The 17,390-nt window shown below is 55.5% G+C and overlaps 1 protein-coding gene across 6 annotated transcripts in view; it reads right to left on the bottom strand.

The window, feature by feature from the left end:
• LOC139009585 (tetratricopeptide repeat protein 7B) overlaps window positions 1-17,390 on the bottom strand; it is a 191,201-nt gene that overhangs the window by 20,479 nt on the left and 153,332 nt on the right. For all 6 annotated transcript variants that reach the window (XM_070413837.1, XM_070413833.1, XM_070413835.1 and 3 more), the window contains 2 exons: window positions 14,545-14,685; window positions 5,269-5,471 (listed from right to left, as the gene is read on the bottom strand). In XM_070413837.1, the coding sequence (XP_070269938.1) occupies window positions 5,269-5,471; window positions 14,545-14,685 (344 nt within the window). The remainder of the gene's footprint in view (window positions 1-5,268; window positions 5,472-14,544; window positions 14,686-17,390) is intronic.

Genomic DNA, 17,390 nt, shown 5'->3' with positions numbered 1-17,390 from the left:
CCCGCCCCCTGCACCCGGCTCCTGCACAGCACATGTGTCTTAGAGCAGATCGTCAATGAATGCACTTTTCAGACAGGCAATGTTCTCTCTGTCAGCCTCTGCTACCGATGTGCTTCCTGGGAACACAGCCCAACACCACTTCTAACGTTTTCACGCTTGAGGTCAGGTTTCTAATGCTTCAGAAACCCAAGATTGTGGAGAAAACCCTCAAAGACGGCCTGGGGAAGCCTGTAGTCGAAGCCATCCTGACTGAACTGGGTTTTTCGTGTTATCGTCCATGCACAGAGGACACGCTAGCACTTTTGGACCCAGCGCGCCCCAAACAGAAAGCTTATCCTGTGATGAGTTGGCCCCTTAGAGTGACTCAACACTGTGCCACCTCCCCGTGGTCTCCCTTCTCCACCCCGCACCCTGCGGCCTCAGCTGGGGCAGGTGGGCCTCAGCCATGCTCCTGGGCGGGTGGCCTGGGCCTCACCCATCACCTCCAACATCTCTCCTCCCAATCATCGTCCCCTTTCTTCAGGGAGCTCCACCAGCGGGGTGGGACTTACCACGTCCTGTCTTGGAGCGACCCTCCCGTGCATGGTGCTCCCTGCCCTCTCCTGGCCCGCCTTGCCTTGGGAACTTCCACATCTAGGGGATGGCTCCTTAACCTTCACTTCCCTCTCTCCCGTCAGCTCTGAAATGCCCTGTGCCTGCTGCACCAGGCTGGCCTTAGCTGCAGGCCCCCCTCAGGCCGACACATTAGTGCGCTTCCTTCCCCACTGCTCCCGGGTCGGGGACCGGGGGAGGGGTGTGGGGAGCAGGAGGAGGTGCCCTGGCTCCCACTGCCCCCTTCCCAGGCTTCCCTGGGCCCAGTCCTCTAAAACCTGCCTCAGGCCTGTCTGCCTCCCTCTCCACAGCTGTCCACGCTGCCAAGCCCTGATGGCCCCACCATCTGCTTCTGTTGCACACCTGTCACCTGGACGAGGGAGGTGGAGCACCTGCTCCTGTTTCCAGGACACACTGTTTCTCAGCAGCACTCCTCGGTGCAGCCTCAGCGACCCCTCCCCTCAGCCTTCCTGGCTCCCTTCCACACTCATCTCTACCCTGAAAACGCCAGTTCCTTTCTCACCCCCACGTCTCACACTCTGCCCTCCAAAGCCCAGGCTGCCGTTATCAGAGGACAAGCAGATGTCTCTGCTTGCGGAGCCTGTCCCCGTTGTCCTTGGCCACCCCGAGTCTCGGTGTCTATCCTTGGCCTGGGCAGCGTTGCCCAGGGATGCAGTTCCTCTGCCCTCAGTCGTCCCTCCCCGCCCCCCGCCCCATTCCCCTCCCCTCCCCTCTCCTCCTCCAGGTCATGAAAAACTAGTGGGGAAAAGCTTGCTCTCTTTCATGAATTCATTTTGGCTACTGGGAGCAAAAGGCTTTTAGGTATAGCATGCGAACGTATGTACATTTATCCACATGCAAAAATGATATGAAAATATGCCCTTGGATTTTCTGGAAAAAAGTCCTATCAGCTTATGAATGCTTCCCTTGTCAACACAGCTACGCAATCCTTCTCCCCTAGCTCAGCACGCCCTTCTATCTGCCCACACTCAGCTCTCTGCCTCTCTTGTCTTGTGCCAACTCATTATTAACAATAAGCACATTAATTCTCTTCTCCCCTCTCTCTCTATGTGGATTTAAACACATATGAAGGCTAAAACTGTTAGAAAACTGTCAATTTTCATTGAGGTTTAATTCATATTTCTCTTGTCAAGCCTGACCTTCTATTAAGTTTAATGAATACCATCTGCCTCTATGTCATTATTGCTTTTTAACAATATTAATGTGTTTGCATTTCTGCTTAAATCACACCCCTCCTCCGAGCTGGGTCGGGCGATCTGGCACATGTGCCACTCACCCCACAACCCCCAAGTTAACGAATAATTGTTCTTTATGGAACAGGCAGGAGCTCCTGACTGCTCACTGCTCTCCGCATCACCTCCGCCACCTGGTCTCCACCTGTAACAGACGCAGGCTTCCTTCCTTCCAAACAGCGCCCTCCACGGGCCCTCCTGCTCCTCTCCTCCCCTGTGAGCACTCTGACCACCTCCCCTCCTCTGGGTTTGTCCACAAACCACAATTGGTTCCTTCCCCTGGAACCTCCTTGGTTGGTTCCCGGATGGTCTCCAGTGCTCGCATTCTTCAAGCTCCTTCTAGTCTCACCTTTTAAGTCCCGCCCTGACCCAGCCTGGGCAGACATTCCTGGCCCACCTCTCATGTGCACACCCCTCTCTGAGTGCCAGGCACGTGCCCAGACTCTGTTCCCGCCTCCCTCGCCACTGGCCTCGACCTGGTAGAAAGACAGCTGTGACCTTGCTGCCGGGCCCTCCTCTGCACTTAGGGGCCGACGGGCCAGTCTGGTTTCCATGAGGGTCAGGCAGGGTCTTTGGTGACTCAGGTAGAGATTTTCAGTTCCTCTGGTGCTAACATTACCCCCATTATACAGCTGAGGCAACTGAGGCACAAAGAAGGTGAGTAACTTCCTAAGGTCCCAACGCTAGTGAGAGACAGACCTGGGATGCCGCCCAGGCCAGTGTGGCCTCCAGAGTGTATGCAAGGCCACTTTCCTCCCTTCCTCCGTGCAAAGCTCAGGGAGGGAGGAGGAGAGGGAGGGCTGGGATGCTTCCCGGCCAGAGGCCTAGAGTTCCAGGGGCTGCCCCTCCATGGGATGGGCTGGGAGTACACAGCCCAGCATGCATCGTTCACAGGGTCACCAAGAAGGGACCCTCCAGGCCACCTGTTGGGAGTCCCACAGATCACAGTCCCTGGGTGGTTTCGGACCATGAGTATCTAAACTCCTCAGCCTGCCTCCAGCCTGGAGAGTTTTTAAATAGATCCGATGCCCTGAGAACAGTCTCAAGAGTTCATTGTTGTTATTTTTTCCTGGTGAGACCTCCACAGCAGCCCAGTCCCCCGGCCAGAGAAGGCCAGCCGGGGCCTCTACCCCGGGGCTCCCCAGCCCTGGGTGCTGGGCCCACTGCGGCGGCTCCTTTCACAGAGGGAAGCGCCTGGCATTCGTCAGGGAGCTCAGGTGTCCTGACAAGCTCCAAAGGTGAAACCGAAAACCTCCCTGGTGCGATTTTCCTATTTGATCTTTTGTCTCATGTGTTCCCCTTGGGGATGGACAAGAAATACTTCTCTGAATAATTCATATGCCCTGAGGTAGAAGCACGCTGCCTCCTGTTAATAAAAAGGCTGGGTACACACCTTGATTATGCCCTTCCTGCAATGCTAGAGAAAGCTCTTGGGTCTCAGAAGCTCTTGCGAATGCCTCTTGCCATAGTGAGACAAAAATGAAAAGCCATTTCTAATCAAACTAGTGTTGGGATAGTATGTAAAATTATAAAGCTGTCCTGAGCTACGGAATGTTGATAAAGGGAAGTCGAAAAAAATTAAGTAGCTGTAATTACTATAAGGTGTGATTTATTCTTAAAACTGAAAATGGCTGTTGTCAGTTTTCTATTTAATAAGCACCTACTAGGTGCCAGGAACTCTGCCAGGCTTGTTAAGTAAATCGTTTCATTCAGGTCTCCCGGATGACTGGGTAAGTCACAGCCCAAGTCACAGGAACACCGAGGCCCCTGGAGGTCAGGCAACAGCCGGAGGTCTCAGGGCTGGGGCTGGGCTCGAGCCTGACTCCGAGGCCCCCTCTCCTGGTGCCCAGGGCTGGGTGCTGGGCTTTCTCTGCTGAGAACCAGTCACTACTGCTCAGCAGGAGAACGAAGGCTTTGGGCTCCTTCAGACAACGTCCTAACCATGTCCTCTGAACACCAGGTAGAAACTCACAGCCTATCTAGTTGAATGTTTCCATTTCACAGAAAGGAAAGGGTGCAGAGAACTTATGAGCTTTTCCCAAAGTTAAAGGGCCAGCAAGCCCCACCGCTGGGGCAGGAACTCCGTCCCTGGAGCTGTCCCGTGCTCGCCCTCACAGATCACACACCACTGACCGCGGGCCCTGGACTCCACTGACGGTGCAGAGGGCACCCCGCTTCATCACAAGGCTTCCTTTCCTGGGCTCACTGAGTCACACAGGCCCTGAAACAGAAGCCAGAGCCCCAGCCTGGCCAGCAGACCAGAGAGAGGACACGGCTTTCTACCAGCTCCGGGGGCCTGTTCCCTCTGCGCTGCCATTCAGGTTCTCGCAGGAAGTGAGAGCAGACGACGGCTTTGTGCAGCGGGCTCAGTGCCTGCTCTTTATTTTATTATTATTATTATTATTTTGTAATTTTTAAAAATATATTTTTATTGATTTCAGAGAGGGAGAGGGAGAGAGAGATAGAAACATCAATGATGAGAGAGAATCATTGATTGGCTGCCTCCTGCACACCCGCTACTGGGGGTCGGGGCATTGCCGTGCCCTTGACAGGAATCGCACCTGGGACCCTTCAGTCTGCAGGCCGACACTCTATCGACTGAGCCAAACCAGCCAGGCTCAGTGTCTGTTCTTAACAGCGCAGACCCTCCGGAGGGGTCGGTCAGCTCCCCCACGTGACAGAAACTGGGGTACGGGGGGTCCATTCCATGGCAAGGGCTGGGGAGCAGAAGGGCAGCCTCACACCTTTGACCTGGGTATCCAGACAAGGCATGTGTGCGCACTTGTGGGGAGCAGCACCCCATACACTGTGGACCCTGGAGCGACTTACCTGGTCCTCTGGGTCCTCTGACAGGGGGCCCCTACTAGGCTGCGTAGAACTCTTGAGACTGTTCTCAGGGCATCGGATCTATTTAAAAACTCTCTAGGCTGGAGGCAGGCCGAGGAGTTTAGATACTCATGGTCCGAAACCACCCAGCCTAGTGGTGGACAAGCTGGAGTCTCGGGGTCCCACAAGGTAAGAGGCGCCAGTTTGTGAAGTGCTCTGACTTTTGTGATGAAGTCTCTCCTGGGGGGCGGGCACCCCCAAGGTGAGACCCAGACGACAATGACAGCGCCCAGGGCCATGGGACTGTATTTATTAAATCTGAGCCACAGGGTGGCTGGGACCGGTGGCCAGGGGACCCTGCCTCACACTCTGCCCGCTGCACCGGGCGGGCTGCTGCGGTCATGCACCGCCAGCTCCCAGGGCTCCAGTCACCCCACCTTCAGGAGGAGCAGAGCCGCTGGCTTTGTGCATCGTGTTGGCCTGGCGGGCGAACCACCTCCGGCCTCTGGGACCACAGGAGGGTCTGAGGGTCACGAGCTCCCTGCCGCTTCCAAGGGGAGCCCCACCAAAGAGGGGTCCCGCTGGCCGTCAGACTCACCAGTCGCTGCATGCTCTTCACGTGGGTGGGGCTGATGGATAAGGCCTCTTCGTACCACCGCCGGGCTTCGTCGATGTTTCCTCGGAGCTCGGCCACCTGGCCTCGCATGTACAGGACGTTGTGGGACATGGGGAAGAGGTTGGCAGCCTCCTGGGTACAGGCTGTGGCTTCTGCAGGCTTCCCAATGCCAATGTAGACTTCGGCTGTGGGGACAGAGCAGGGGGTGCTTTTCTGGGTTCCTGCCTTTCCAAGGCCCTGTGGACAGTGCGACTCTAGTGGGGACATTTACCGCCCCCCCCTTCCCCCCACCACAAGAGCCTGGCAGGGGCCCGTCGGGAACACACAGGGCCCAGAGCCAGCCAGCCCCCCACCCTGAGTGGAAACGGCTGCAGGTCGACAGTCCTTCACGCCCACTGCTACACAGGGACCTGAGTCACTCATACCATGGGGCCTTGAAGGGGACACGTCACCACCACCAAGGGGGGAGTGAGGCCTGTGCAGGTGTCCTACCTGGAACACCTTGGCAGCAGGGACACCCGCCCTCAGCTCTGACAGCCCCCGAGTGAGCTCAAGGACAAGCCAACCAGAAGCGCACAGCCCCTCACAGGGCTACGGCTCTGCCCTGCGGCCTGTCCTCCTGATGCCAGCCAGTGTGACCAGGGCAGCGGCCGGGGCGTACATGTCTATGGGGGTGAAATAAAGTGGCTGCTCCATTAGACCCTGCCCTCTGCCAGGGGACGTCGCTGCGCCCTGGAGACGGTTAACTGGTTAACTGTCCCACATCAGCCAAGCTCTTGGAACCACAGAGCTGTCACTTTCAAAAAAAGCAGGAAACCTTCCCTCCAGCCTCAGGCGTCCACTCTCCCAGAGTCCTGAATGCTCTGCTGCCCAGCCCGCCCCAGAGCCCATCACGCGTGTCCAATGCCCCCGCCTATCTCTCAGATACACGCAAGCCCTCCCCCGCCCCCCCGCCCCAAGGGCTGGGACCACGGCCCCATCGTCTTCCCAGTGCTGGGACGTCCGACTTCTGTCCCCTCCTCGGCCGTGTCTGTCAAGACCACTGCCAGGGCCCTCCTCATTGGCTGCTGTGCTCTGTGACCACTGACGCTTCCACCTCCAGGCCGCCCCGCCCTCCTCCGTTCTGGCCTTGACCCCCAGCATCAAAGATGTTTGTCCCTGTATCTCTGAGCTACTTATCTGTATGTTAACATACAGTGCACACGGAAACAGAAACAGAACAGGAAAAAGAGAGAAAAGTTTTACTATTTTCCTCGCGCACCTAACGAGCTGTGTCCTGGAGGCGAGGCCTCCCCCTTCGGCCCCACACGCCACTCCTGCCTAAGGCCCTTCCTGCTGCTCCCACCTTTCCCTGCTTTCTTTCCTCCCTGAACCCACTGACTCATCTTGTCTCATTACAGTCCTTCTAGGACAGTGATAGCGAACCTTTTGAGCTCGGCGTGTCAGCATTTTGATGGCGTGTCATAGGTTTGCCATCACTGTTCTAGAACGTAAGCCACGCGTCACAGGTGCTGTTCGCTGCCGTGTCCCCTGTGATAGGAACAGTGCAAGGCACGCAGCTGGAGCTCAGGGAATGTTGGGAGTGAATGAGTGACTGAATGAGTGAGTGAATGAATGAATGATAACAGGAAGGAACTCGGAGGGAAGCTGGCTCTGGGAACTCGGAGCCGGTCAGCTCCAACAGCACACACCTGGGTGCAATGTCAGGGCTTCCGCTGCAGGCGGCTGCCAGAGGTGCTCTCTGGAGAGGTCACGGGACGAAGATTCTGTCCTGGTCTCCGGGGAGTCAGCCTACGCTCCGGCTGCCCCTCCGCTTGTCCTTGCCACCGGTTACTATGAGAAATGTGGTTCCTCCTGCAGGGAACTCACGCTTCTGCTCAGCATTCACTACCCGGCCCTGCCACCTCCCCACCCTCCCTGCCTGTCACTCCCCGGCCTCCCAGCCTCACCGCTGCTGTGCTGTTCCCTCTGCCCAGTGCCTTCCCTGGACGGCCATCTGTAAGACCCACCGCTCCTCACTCCACGCTCCGCCAATGCCCACCCTGCACGTGACTTCCCCAGACGCCCTGTGTGCTCCGGGAGGTCCCTCACCCCGGCCGTCCCTGGACGCCGTGCCCCTGGAGGGCCGGGACCCAGTGGGCACCCTGTCTGCCCTGTACGGCGGGCTTTCGGAAACTGCTTGTTAAACCAAACTGAAGGTGTGACCTGCGAGGCGGATCGGCGCCAAGTCTGAGGACCACTTCCTCCTCGGGGTGTAGAGGATCCCGGCCGGGGGCTGCAGCTGCAGGATGTGGCCCAAGGTGCCTGCCGTGGCTCGGGCTGTGCAGGTGGGCACTGTGCAAAGGTGCTCCGGGCAGAGCAGGGCTGAAGTCCAGCCTGGACTCCGCTGGCCGGTGTGTGCCGGGCACAGGGCTGTGTCTGCCCAGGAACGTGAGGACTCTTTTCTTCTCTCAAAGGTGCCTTTGCTGGCCACACCTGCTCCCTGGGGGTCTATCTAGCCAGGGGGAACCCCTTTTCTGAGACTCCCACAAAGGAACACGAAATGTCAGAGGCAGCCGAAGGGCTGACCACAGCGTGGGCGCCGTTACACCTGCGATCGCCTGAGAACTGGCAGACAGGGAGGAAGGGACCTGGTGTCCCTTCAGGTTCTCCCCGGCCTTGCAGGTCAGGCCCACAGGCAAGCAGGCCGGCAGGGAGCTCAAAACCTGACCCCTCAAAACCATGTCCTTTACCCTAAAGGGGGTGTGTGTGACTGTGCTTGGGAAACAGACCCTAGCCACTTGGTTGTGGGGTAGCCCCTGCCCGGGCAGGGCAGGGGGTCCCCAGGGGAACGCAGGGCTGCCAGTAGCGCAGGTGTTCAGAGCCCGTCTCCCGTGTCCACTCTTTCATGTAATTCAGCACGAGGGCCAAGAGGAAAGGGGTCGTGTCATGACGAGTGTCCGGTCACCCTCCCAATCCTCAAGGCCGAGGGAGGCCCTCATCCCTATGGGCTCACTGGGGCTGCCTCTGGGGGCTCGGGAAGCGAAAGGAGGCTTTGTTTTCATGCGTTGGTCCTACCCTGAGCTTCTCGGGGCCGGGCCCCACGCTGGGGCCTGCAGTCCCCCGGGGGGAACCCTGCCCAGGTCCTGTCCTCATCGAGGGCTTGGCTACATGTCTGACCTTTATTTCCAAGTCTGCGAACGGCTGTGCAGAGGGGTCCCTCCGCCAGGGGCTCGGTGGGACGGCGAGACTAGCTCCTGGCTGCACTGGCCATATACTGTGTCCCCTCCCGGCCTCGGTCCGGATGTTCTCCTGACTCCTCAACCCTTTCCCCTAGCCCTCCGTCCCCAGCCCCCGCTGAACTTGACTCATCGTTCAAAGAGGAGACAGAAACCAGCTGAGCCGACCTTGAGCCCCTTCTTGCCACTGAGCCCTCACACCCTTCGTTGCCCATTGCACCCATCCATGCTGCCCCTTCTGCTCTGTGGGCCAGCCCTCTGCCCAAGCCCTGGTGCTGGCACTCTGGCCTTCTGGAGTGCGTCACGCCATCGCATGTCCCCTGTCTTCTGGATGATGGACAGGGTCTCAATCCTGACTGCATCATCCATCAGAGGGGTCGCCCTGCCGTGGACACCATGGTGGGACTCGTCCAAGTCCAGAGCCCTCGCTCCCCACTGCCGCATGGGCTCCTGTGTGCACCCCTTCTGCGGCCACAACTGCCCCACCCCTCCTGTCCCCTCCTGCCTTGCTGCCCACTCCTTCCATTTCTTTGGCCTTTCCTCCCGCAGCAGGTTTTAAATGTGGGGCCTCAGCTCCCTGTCCCAGCCCTCTCCCTCCTCCACCGACATTCTCTTCCCAGCCATTCGCATCACGTCCCTGGCTTTGCACCCACCCCCAAATTCCTGTGCCTGACATTGTCACTTGCATGTTCTCAGGCACCTGACACAAGTTCTCGTCCCCACTGACCCCACACACCAGCTCTTCCCCAGGCTTCCCGCTGCGGAAAAGCGAACCACCAGCCACTCAAGGGACGACAGCGGTGCCTCAGTTTCTTCATCTGTCAAATGAGGTGAACAGGGCATTCATGCCCCATAAGGCTATCATGAGGACTAAACAACGCGAGACATAAAGTTCATGGAATAATGTCTGACACACACACAGTCCTTGATGAGAGTTGGCTACTTGCAAGCTGTAGACCATTAATTAAAACCCACCTCTGGGCAGAGGAAGGGGCAGTCTGGTGGGCTGACTGAGCAACAAGGGCACTGCGTCAGCAGGCAGGACCGGGGACCGCGATCCCTCCCACAGGCGGGCGCTCCCTCTGAGTGACAGCAGGCCACCTGCCTGGGAGCTGTCTTCGTCACGCCAGGGGAGGGGCCGTGACTCTGCCCATGCGGCCTGCTGGTGGCTGGGAGGAGCCTGGCAGGGGGAAGGGCAAAGGGCCAGGGCCAAGGAGTCTGTGAGAGTATCATGGCTCTCAATTCCCAGCAGAAATCAGAAAATCTGATCTTGCACATCTAAGAATAGCCGTTGGTTTCGACTGTGAGAGGTGCCAAAGTGAAAGCTATAATTATTAGTAAGTAACAAGCAGAAATTAACCACCTACTGCAGTGTCATTTTTAGCTGCCATCCCAACGTGGAAATGGAAAGATGGCACCCAGGCTGCTTGGCTGGGAGGGCCCTGGTTCTGCTCGGAGTCTCTGGGAATGAATGGTTCCAACGGCAGCACCCAGGTCTGCGTCAGACAGAGCCGGAGGGAGACGGGTCGCGCGTGGAGTGAACACCGAGTCCTCTGCTCCACCTCCGACTCTGCCGCAGGAGTTCAGAGGTGCTTCCTCTGTCTAGCCTGGCTTTCCTTCCTGCGAGAGGGGCAGACAACCCCTCCGACCTTCTTTATAAAACGAATGTACAAGTGGCACTGGCAGATCCCCCGGACTTTCAGGAAAAGAGACCGTAAAAATGGGTACTTGCTTTCTAAATGTCAGATGAAGGCCAGCTGCCACCAAGAGAAGACGGATAAATGTATGTTTTAAAAACTGGCAGTAAAAAGGACAAAAAGCACTAACAAAATAAAAACGGGGAGAAATATTTCTAGCACGTATCAGACAAGGCACATTTCTTTGCCATAATAAATGCTTACAAATGGAAAGAAAAGCTGAGCATCGAAGCAGATGACTGGGCGGGCGTCATGAGCAGGCAACTGAAATGCCATCTTCACCCGTCAGACTGGCAAAGATCGAGAAGTTTGGTAATTCGTTGCGTTGGCAAGGATGCGAGAAAATGGGCATTCAGACATTAGTGACTGAATAGAAATTCATACAATCTGACACGATTATCAAAATTCGAGTATGCACCCTTTGATGCTTCATTTCCACGTTTAGATACAGATACAGAACAATACACATAACAATACTTATTGATGCATTGTCTGTAACAGCAAAATGCTAGGAAGAATCTAAATGTTAAGCGAGGGAGTCCTGACAAAATGATGGCAAGTTCATACAATGGGCTTATGCTCTGCAGCTGCAGGAAGGCATGAGTCAGCCTCGCGTGTGGGACAGCAGTGACCTCCGAGTGTGGCATCTCAAAGGTGCCGACTGCTGACAGTGGGTGCCTGTGGGTGGGAGAGACAAGCTCAGCGATGGGCAGAGTCTTTCCGTTCGATGCCTTTTGTACCTTTCCAATTGTGCACTATTTATTCAAAATTGTATTATTTATTCAAAAATAATTTAAATAAAACTGTCACATGCATCCAAACAAACCAGGGGAAAAACATGCACAACCCATGCAGGTCGGCCACCAGGTATTATGAGGAAGAGTCTGAGGAGGTGCTGGCGGGGGGGAGGGCAACCAGGGGATGGGTCCCACCCCACTGGAAGGCGGCACCCTGTCCCAAGCACCCCTGGTCGGCCTGGGTCTGTGCTCCCTGCTGGGCTCTGGCCGGACCCTCACAGAGCAGATGAAGGCTCGGGGGTCCTATTCATGGTCTCTGCCATTCAAATGGACATACAGGGACCCTCTCCTACCATAGCGGGGAGATCTGACCTGTGACCCTCAGATCTGAAGCTAGCTCTACCCTGGGTTCCCATCACCCGTTTCTACTGAGCTTGTCGGAAAAACAACCACGAGAGAAGAGACCCACAAACGTCACAGAAACGCCTCGGCCGTGGGTGTCAGACCTGGATCTAACCAGTTGCTTCTGAAGCTCGCAGAACGGACAGAATCTGGCAGTGCTGCTAGAGCTGACGTGGACGCGGGTGTTACCTGGTTTCCATCAGCTGTCAGAGAGCGGGATCACGTTTACCGTGCCTCTCAGAGCAGCAGAGCTCCCACCACAGTAGCTAACACGGCACAGTTTGGGGGAGCCTGCCTGTTGAGTTGACCTCTTCAAAAACTATATGAAGAAGACATGACATGAATATATGATAAGATTCTAAATCTCAATTCTAACACAGCCATTGCTTTAGGTCCTTACGGCACAAACCCTACAAAGGTCCTAATCGACTCCAGCCACTCACATGACATACACGTTTGCCCGCGCACACAAGCACAATGCATATTCTGCCCAGTCAGGCAGATGCGGCACCCGGTTTCCGTAAGTTCGATCTCACTCACAACAGAATGCCCACCACCACCCGTTACCAGCAGTGAGGGCTTTATGCTGTCCTGCAGGCGATGGCAGCGAGACAGGGAAGTCACATGATTACATAAAAGCCCCGGGATACCTCCACACTGCTCCGCAATGTTCCAACAGCAGCGACATCTCCTCCCGAGAGTCACGGCCAGCCGCGCAGGGAGGAACCAAGTCTGGGTGACTGAGTGAGTGGCAGCAAGCCACAGGGAAGCCGTCCCGGGACGTGGCTCTCACTCGGGCCGTCAAGTTTTCCAAGAAAGAGGCAAGAGGAGTAAGCCCGTGAGGTCCACAGAGCTCATGCCAGCCCATAGGGTCCCTTCAGCTCTTCTGGTTTTTCAGACGTTGGCCCTTCAAAACTAGACTCCAGCCCGGCCAGTGTGGCTCAGTGGTTGAGCATCGACCTATGAACCAGGAGGTCACGGTTGGATTCCCGGTCAGGGCACATGCCTGGGTTGTGGGCTCGATCCCCAGTAGGGGGCGTGCAGGAGGGAGCCGATCAATGATTCTCTTTTATCACTGATGTTTCTCTCTCTCTCTCTCTCTCTCTCTCTCCCTTCCTCTCTGAAATCAATAAAAAATACATATTAAAAAAACAAACTAGAGTCTATGGCCCATTTGGAAGACAACTTCGCCTCCCCAGTGGCTCCCACCCTGGCCCCGCAGGTTCAGCCAGTCTTTCCTGACCCGACAGTAACCCGTACCCCTTTTCCCCCGTTTTCTGCAGTTACTGCTCATAAAGGCCACTGGATCGGCCAGGCGCCTGGACGGGGGCTGGCCTTCTGTCAGAGCAGTGGAGGCAGGCATGACGCTGCTCCCTGCTCTCCCCGCCAGCGCCCAGGACCCAGGAGAGGCGGCTGCTGGCGCGCGTCCGCGCAGGAAGAACCATCGGCACATTCCTGAATCAGCCCTCACATATATTTCTGCTTAGAAGGATATAATTTGTTAATTTGCTGTTGTTTTATGGCTCAATTAAAGGTGCCAAGGCAGAAGAGGCTGGCTGAGCCCGGTCTGCGACACGCCAAAGCCAGGTAAACCCACCGGGTTTTCCTATAGGAAGGCCGGCCAACAGTTCCAAACAAGGTTGGACATCATACCATTGGGCCTGGCAAATGAGCAAACAGATGGCCAGTGAGGATAACAAGCACTTTCCCAGCCACTTTTGGGCTTTCACCACGCGCCCTGAGAGTCAAGCCAGGGAAGGCCTGGGAGGGCCTTGCAGATCAAGTGATAAAACATGAGGAACAGAACTGTCTTTTATATGGAAACATAAAAATGCAAGCAAACCACAGCCACTGTTCGCTCGGAGTCTGTAAAGTAGGATTCTTGTTGCTGACATGCCTGCGTGCTGGATTTATTTGGGGGATTTCTAGCTACGCAAAAGCAGCCGCGTGAAACGGAGGAGGGACATGGTGCCTGCCTCCCGGGCTAGTTTCTGGCCCAGCGGGTGCAGTACCTGCCTCCTCACTGTGGACTACCAGGAGCACCTCAGAGAGGGGAGCGGGAATGGAAAACACTGCCCCTCCTTTGCTTCGATAAAGGCACCGTGCCAGCAATCGGTCTGTGCCTCTCCCAGGGGCTCCGAGTCTCACTGCCAGGATGAGCCAGGCACTGTGCTCATCAACCCCGGAGACAAGCACTATTACTCCCATTGTACAGATGAGGAAACCGAGGCTGGGAGGAAGCTATTAGCTTCAGTCTATGCAGCTGTTCAGTAGTAGAGCTGGGACTCCCCTCCAAGTGTGCGGGGCTTCCAGACTTCTGGGTCTGGGCCTCCATGCCACGCTGTCTCCCGCAGAGAGAGCCTGGGGCGTAGCTCTCTGGGCCCTGCTGCAGGACAGCAAGCTCCCTGCGACCCTTAGAGTCCAACTCGAAGAGCTTTCCTGGGTGCTGCTCTGTGCCGGGCTCTGGGTCAGGGGAGCGTGGGGAGACAGAGGAATTCATGGCTCCTGCAAATAAGTACAGGAGTCTCCCCTTCATCGGCAGTTTTACTTTCTATGTTTCAACTGTGGTCCCAAAATATTACATGGAAAATTCCAGAAATAAACAATCCACAAGCTTTAAATTGCACGCCAACCTGAGCAATGGGATAAAATCTCACACCATCCTGCTCCCTCCCACCTGGACAAGATTCATCCTTTTGTCCAGGGTCGCTGGGTACATGACCCGCCTGTCAGTCACTTAGCCCGCTGGGTTATGGAACAGACTGTTGGGGAATCACAGTGCTCGTGTTCAAGGCCCCCTTGTTTTACTTAATCATGGCCCCACAGTGCAAGAGTAGGGATGCTGGCGATTCAGATATGACAAAGAGAGGCCGTAAAATGCTTCTATTTTAATATTATTGTTGTTAATCTCTTACTGTGCCTAGTTCATAAATTGAACTTTACCACAGGTGTGTATGAAAAGGAAAAACAGTACACAGAGGGCTCAATACCATCCAGAGTTCCAAGCATCCACTGGGGGGCCCGGAACATATTCTCCGCGGATAAGGGGGGACCACTGCACTAACATTTTGGTGTGACTGCCAAAGCTCTGATTTCTCCTGCTGAGGGGTTGTGGGCCCCAGAGGCAGTGCCCACGGGGTCCTGCAGCCTCTGGCCCGGGGCCCACAGTGGGCGGGGCGGGGCCCACCGCGGGGCAGAGCATACCTGCGTGGAGCCAGATCTGTGCCAGTGTCATCCAGGGGTGCAGCGGGCCCTGCTTGGGGGTGCTGCTCTGCAGAGACGAGGCCACTTCGGACAGCGCCTGCTCCACGCGGGAGGCCGCCACGGATGTGGCGTGGATAGAGCCTGTGAGAGGTTTCCGAGAAGATAACATCAGGAGTGAAAGCACAGACCCAACCAACCAACCGCCACCCCCTCCCACACACAGACAGGGGTGCAAGACGGACACACGCCCCTTCCCCCACGAGGTTTCTAGGTTTCCTTGTCTATAAAGAAATACAGTCACGGCAGCCGAAACTACTTCCTGTCCTCCTGCTTTAGCTCATCTCTCAGTCAACAACCAGCGCACCTGCTAAGCTCCGAGCTCCCTCCAGAAGCCGTCTGTGGGGTGTGAGTGGGGGCAGGAGGGACGGGGCCAGTGCACGGCTGGGACACACCTGTTAAACACGGCACACGTGACGCCTACACAGTGAACTTACAGAGCATCCCCGTGAGGGGCTAAACCTAGAAACAGCATGCTGGCCTCCTGGTGACCCCTGCAGTAGATGGGGGCCATTTTCAGGACAAACCTAGCAACTCCCCACTTCATTCCCTGGCCTTTGGGAGGTGGGCAACACCCCCAGATTTGAAACCAGGTTCTAGAACACGACTTCAGGCTGGTACTAGATGCGTGGAGGGCGGGTGACAGCGAAGACGCCCGGGCCCAGCGGCTGCGCCTGCGCCTGCCTAACGCTCCCGGAAGCCCTGCTGTGCTCACTGGCCCACGGAACCTGGTGGAAGAACTGCTATTGGTTTTTTCAGGTCTTATTTTGACTTTAACCTTTTTATGGAAAAGTAATATTTTAACTTTGATAACCAGGACTTGCTACAGTTTCCCTGAGATTTTTTAGTGAAATAAAGGAGGTGGCTGCTGCTTGGGCCTGACCTGACAACGCTGGCTTACCTCCTCGCTGAACAAGCGGTTCTCAGCCGTGGCTTCACCTCGGAATGACTTGGGGGTTAACAAATCATGATGCCACAGATGCATCCCAGACCAAGGGCATCACTAACTCCAGGGGTGGGGCCGTGATTCCAAGGTGCGGCTGAGATGGATGGTACCACCATTCAGCCAAGGAAAGCCCGAAGGCGTGTTCTACACGTGCCGACAGCCTGGCTCTACCGCTTCCCTGCGGCTCAGCCACCGGGGCACAGCGCTCCTCAGCGTCTGGGTCTCTCAGCCTCTTTACACCGAAGAGTTGCTGAGACCCCTCGAGAGAGTTTGTTTACATGGGTTGTGTCTATTGGTATTTACCTTAGGAGTCAAAACTGAGGTATGTTGAAGGGAATCATTAACTCACTTCAATAATAAATGACTGTGCTAGAAAACTTCTGCAAATTTCCCACCAGGTCCTCTGGCTCCTTTGCTACAAGAACTTAATGGCTTTGGGAGGGGCTCAGTGTGATTTTTGGATAAACTGCTTTGTTGGTTTGGTCCACAAATAAACGGATCAGAACTTCTGCCAAATGAACGGATCAGAACCTTCCCTCGTGGTACCTACATACAACTAAGTTAGTGGCTTCCTCTCGTTGGAATGTCTCCCTGTGAACAAGCTCTGGCGAGTGACGGCGATGCTGACAGTGGTGGCTACCAGTTCCAGAGAACATTCCATGCTTCCAGCAGTGGGATCAGCACTTTACACATATTATCTCATTTAATCTTGAGGCAAAACTGAGATTTAACGAGGTTATGTAAGTTACCCAAAGTCATACAGCCAACAGATGGCAAAGCCAGGACTCAAACACTCGCCAGGATCCAAATCCAGCCTTTAAAGCCAGCCTGACAGCACTCCTCCAGGAAGACTGTGCGAGCCTTCTGTCTCTCCCCTATCACTGGCCCGTAGACAGCCGGGCCTCGGTGCTCGGGGCTCCCAGGAGCTTACCACACCGTTTCATGTGAAAGCGGAAGTCACGGTCTCTCCTATTGAACTGTGGGCGGCTCCACAAGACAGGAACCAGGCCCTCCACTGAGGCATTTTCAGGGGTAGCAGTGCCAGGCCCGTGGCAGATGCCTGTGGATCGCACGCGTGAAGGAGTGTGTGCTGTCCGCAGACGCGGCACTGTACGGGCTTGGATGAGTGGCCCTCTCTTTCAGATGCTCTCCTTCTCGGCTCTCCTCACAGCCAGACCTCACTGTCTCACAGGACTGCTCGGTGTGGCGGTCATCACGCCCTGGACTAAAACTGACAGTGGACAAAACACTGTACTTCACTCGGGGTCCCCCCCCCCCCGCCCACATCTAGAGTAGAACTAACCCATTTGGATATGGAGCGTGAGTGCTATCAGAACTAATCCTTCCTTCCTGGTCAATCCCTTTTTATACACATGTCACAGGGCGGAGACCCTTCATGTTCTGGGCCAGGGACGGATATCGGAGCATTCAGATATTTACTAATAATAGCAGGGGACGAACAATAATGGTAAAAGTATTTAATAGTTAACACCTATATTCCCGGCAATGGCTCAGGAAATAAAATTCTTCCCCTGGATTACAATTTGGAGGAAAACAAGGGCTAAACATCATTTTGAATCAGAATGAATGTATCTGATTAAAAAATATCATCAAATATAATCAAAATAACTTGTGTCTTACTGTTTCATAGGACTGAAATGGTACATTTCAAAATACTGTAGATGCTGGATTTTGATTTATGTACGTTAACACCGAGAAGTGCTCATCTAACCTACATCTTTTTAAAGCGACTCTTTTCCTTCTCACCAAAGCCAAAGTGTTCCTACAGCGTGCATGGGTGAAGCTTGGAAAAAGAATCGGAGGGAAGGGTATCGGACATATT

The sequence above is a fragment of the Myotis yumanensis genome, unplaced genomic scaffold, assembly GCF_028538775.1.
Source record: "Myotis yumanensis isolate MYYU_CA2020_CCGP unplaced genomic scaffold, mMyoYum1.0.hap1 SCAF_1, whole genome shotgun sequence".
Taxonomy (NCBI): domain Eukaryota; kingdom Metazoa; phylum Chordata; class Mammalia; order Chiroptera; family Vespertilionidae; genus Myotis; species Myotis yumanensis.
This window is presented reverse-complemented; position numbering and strand designations above follow the sequence as displayed.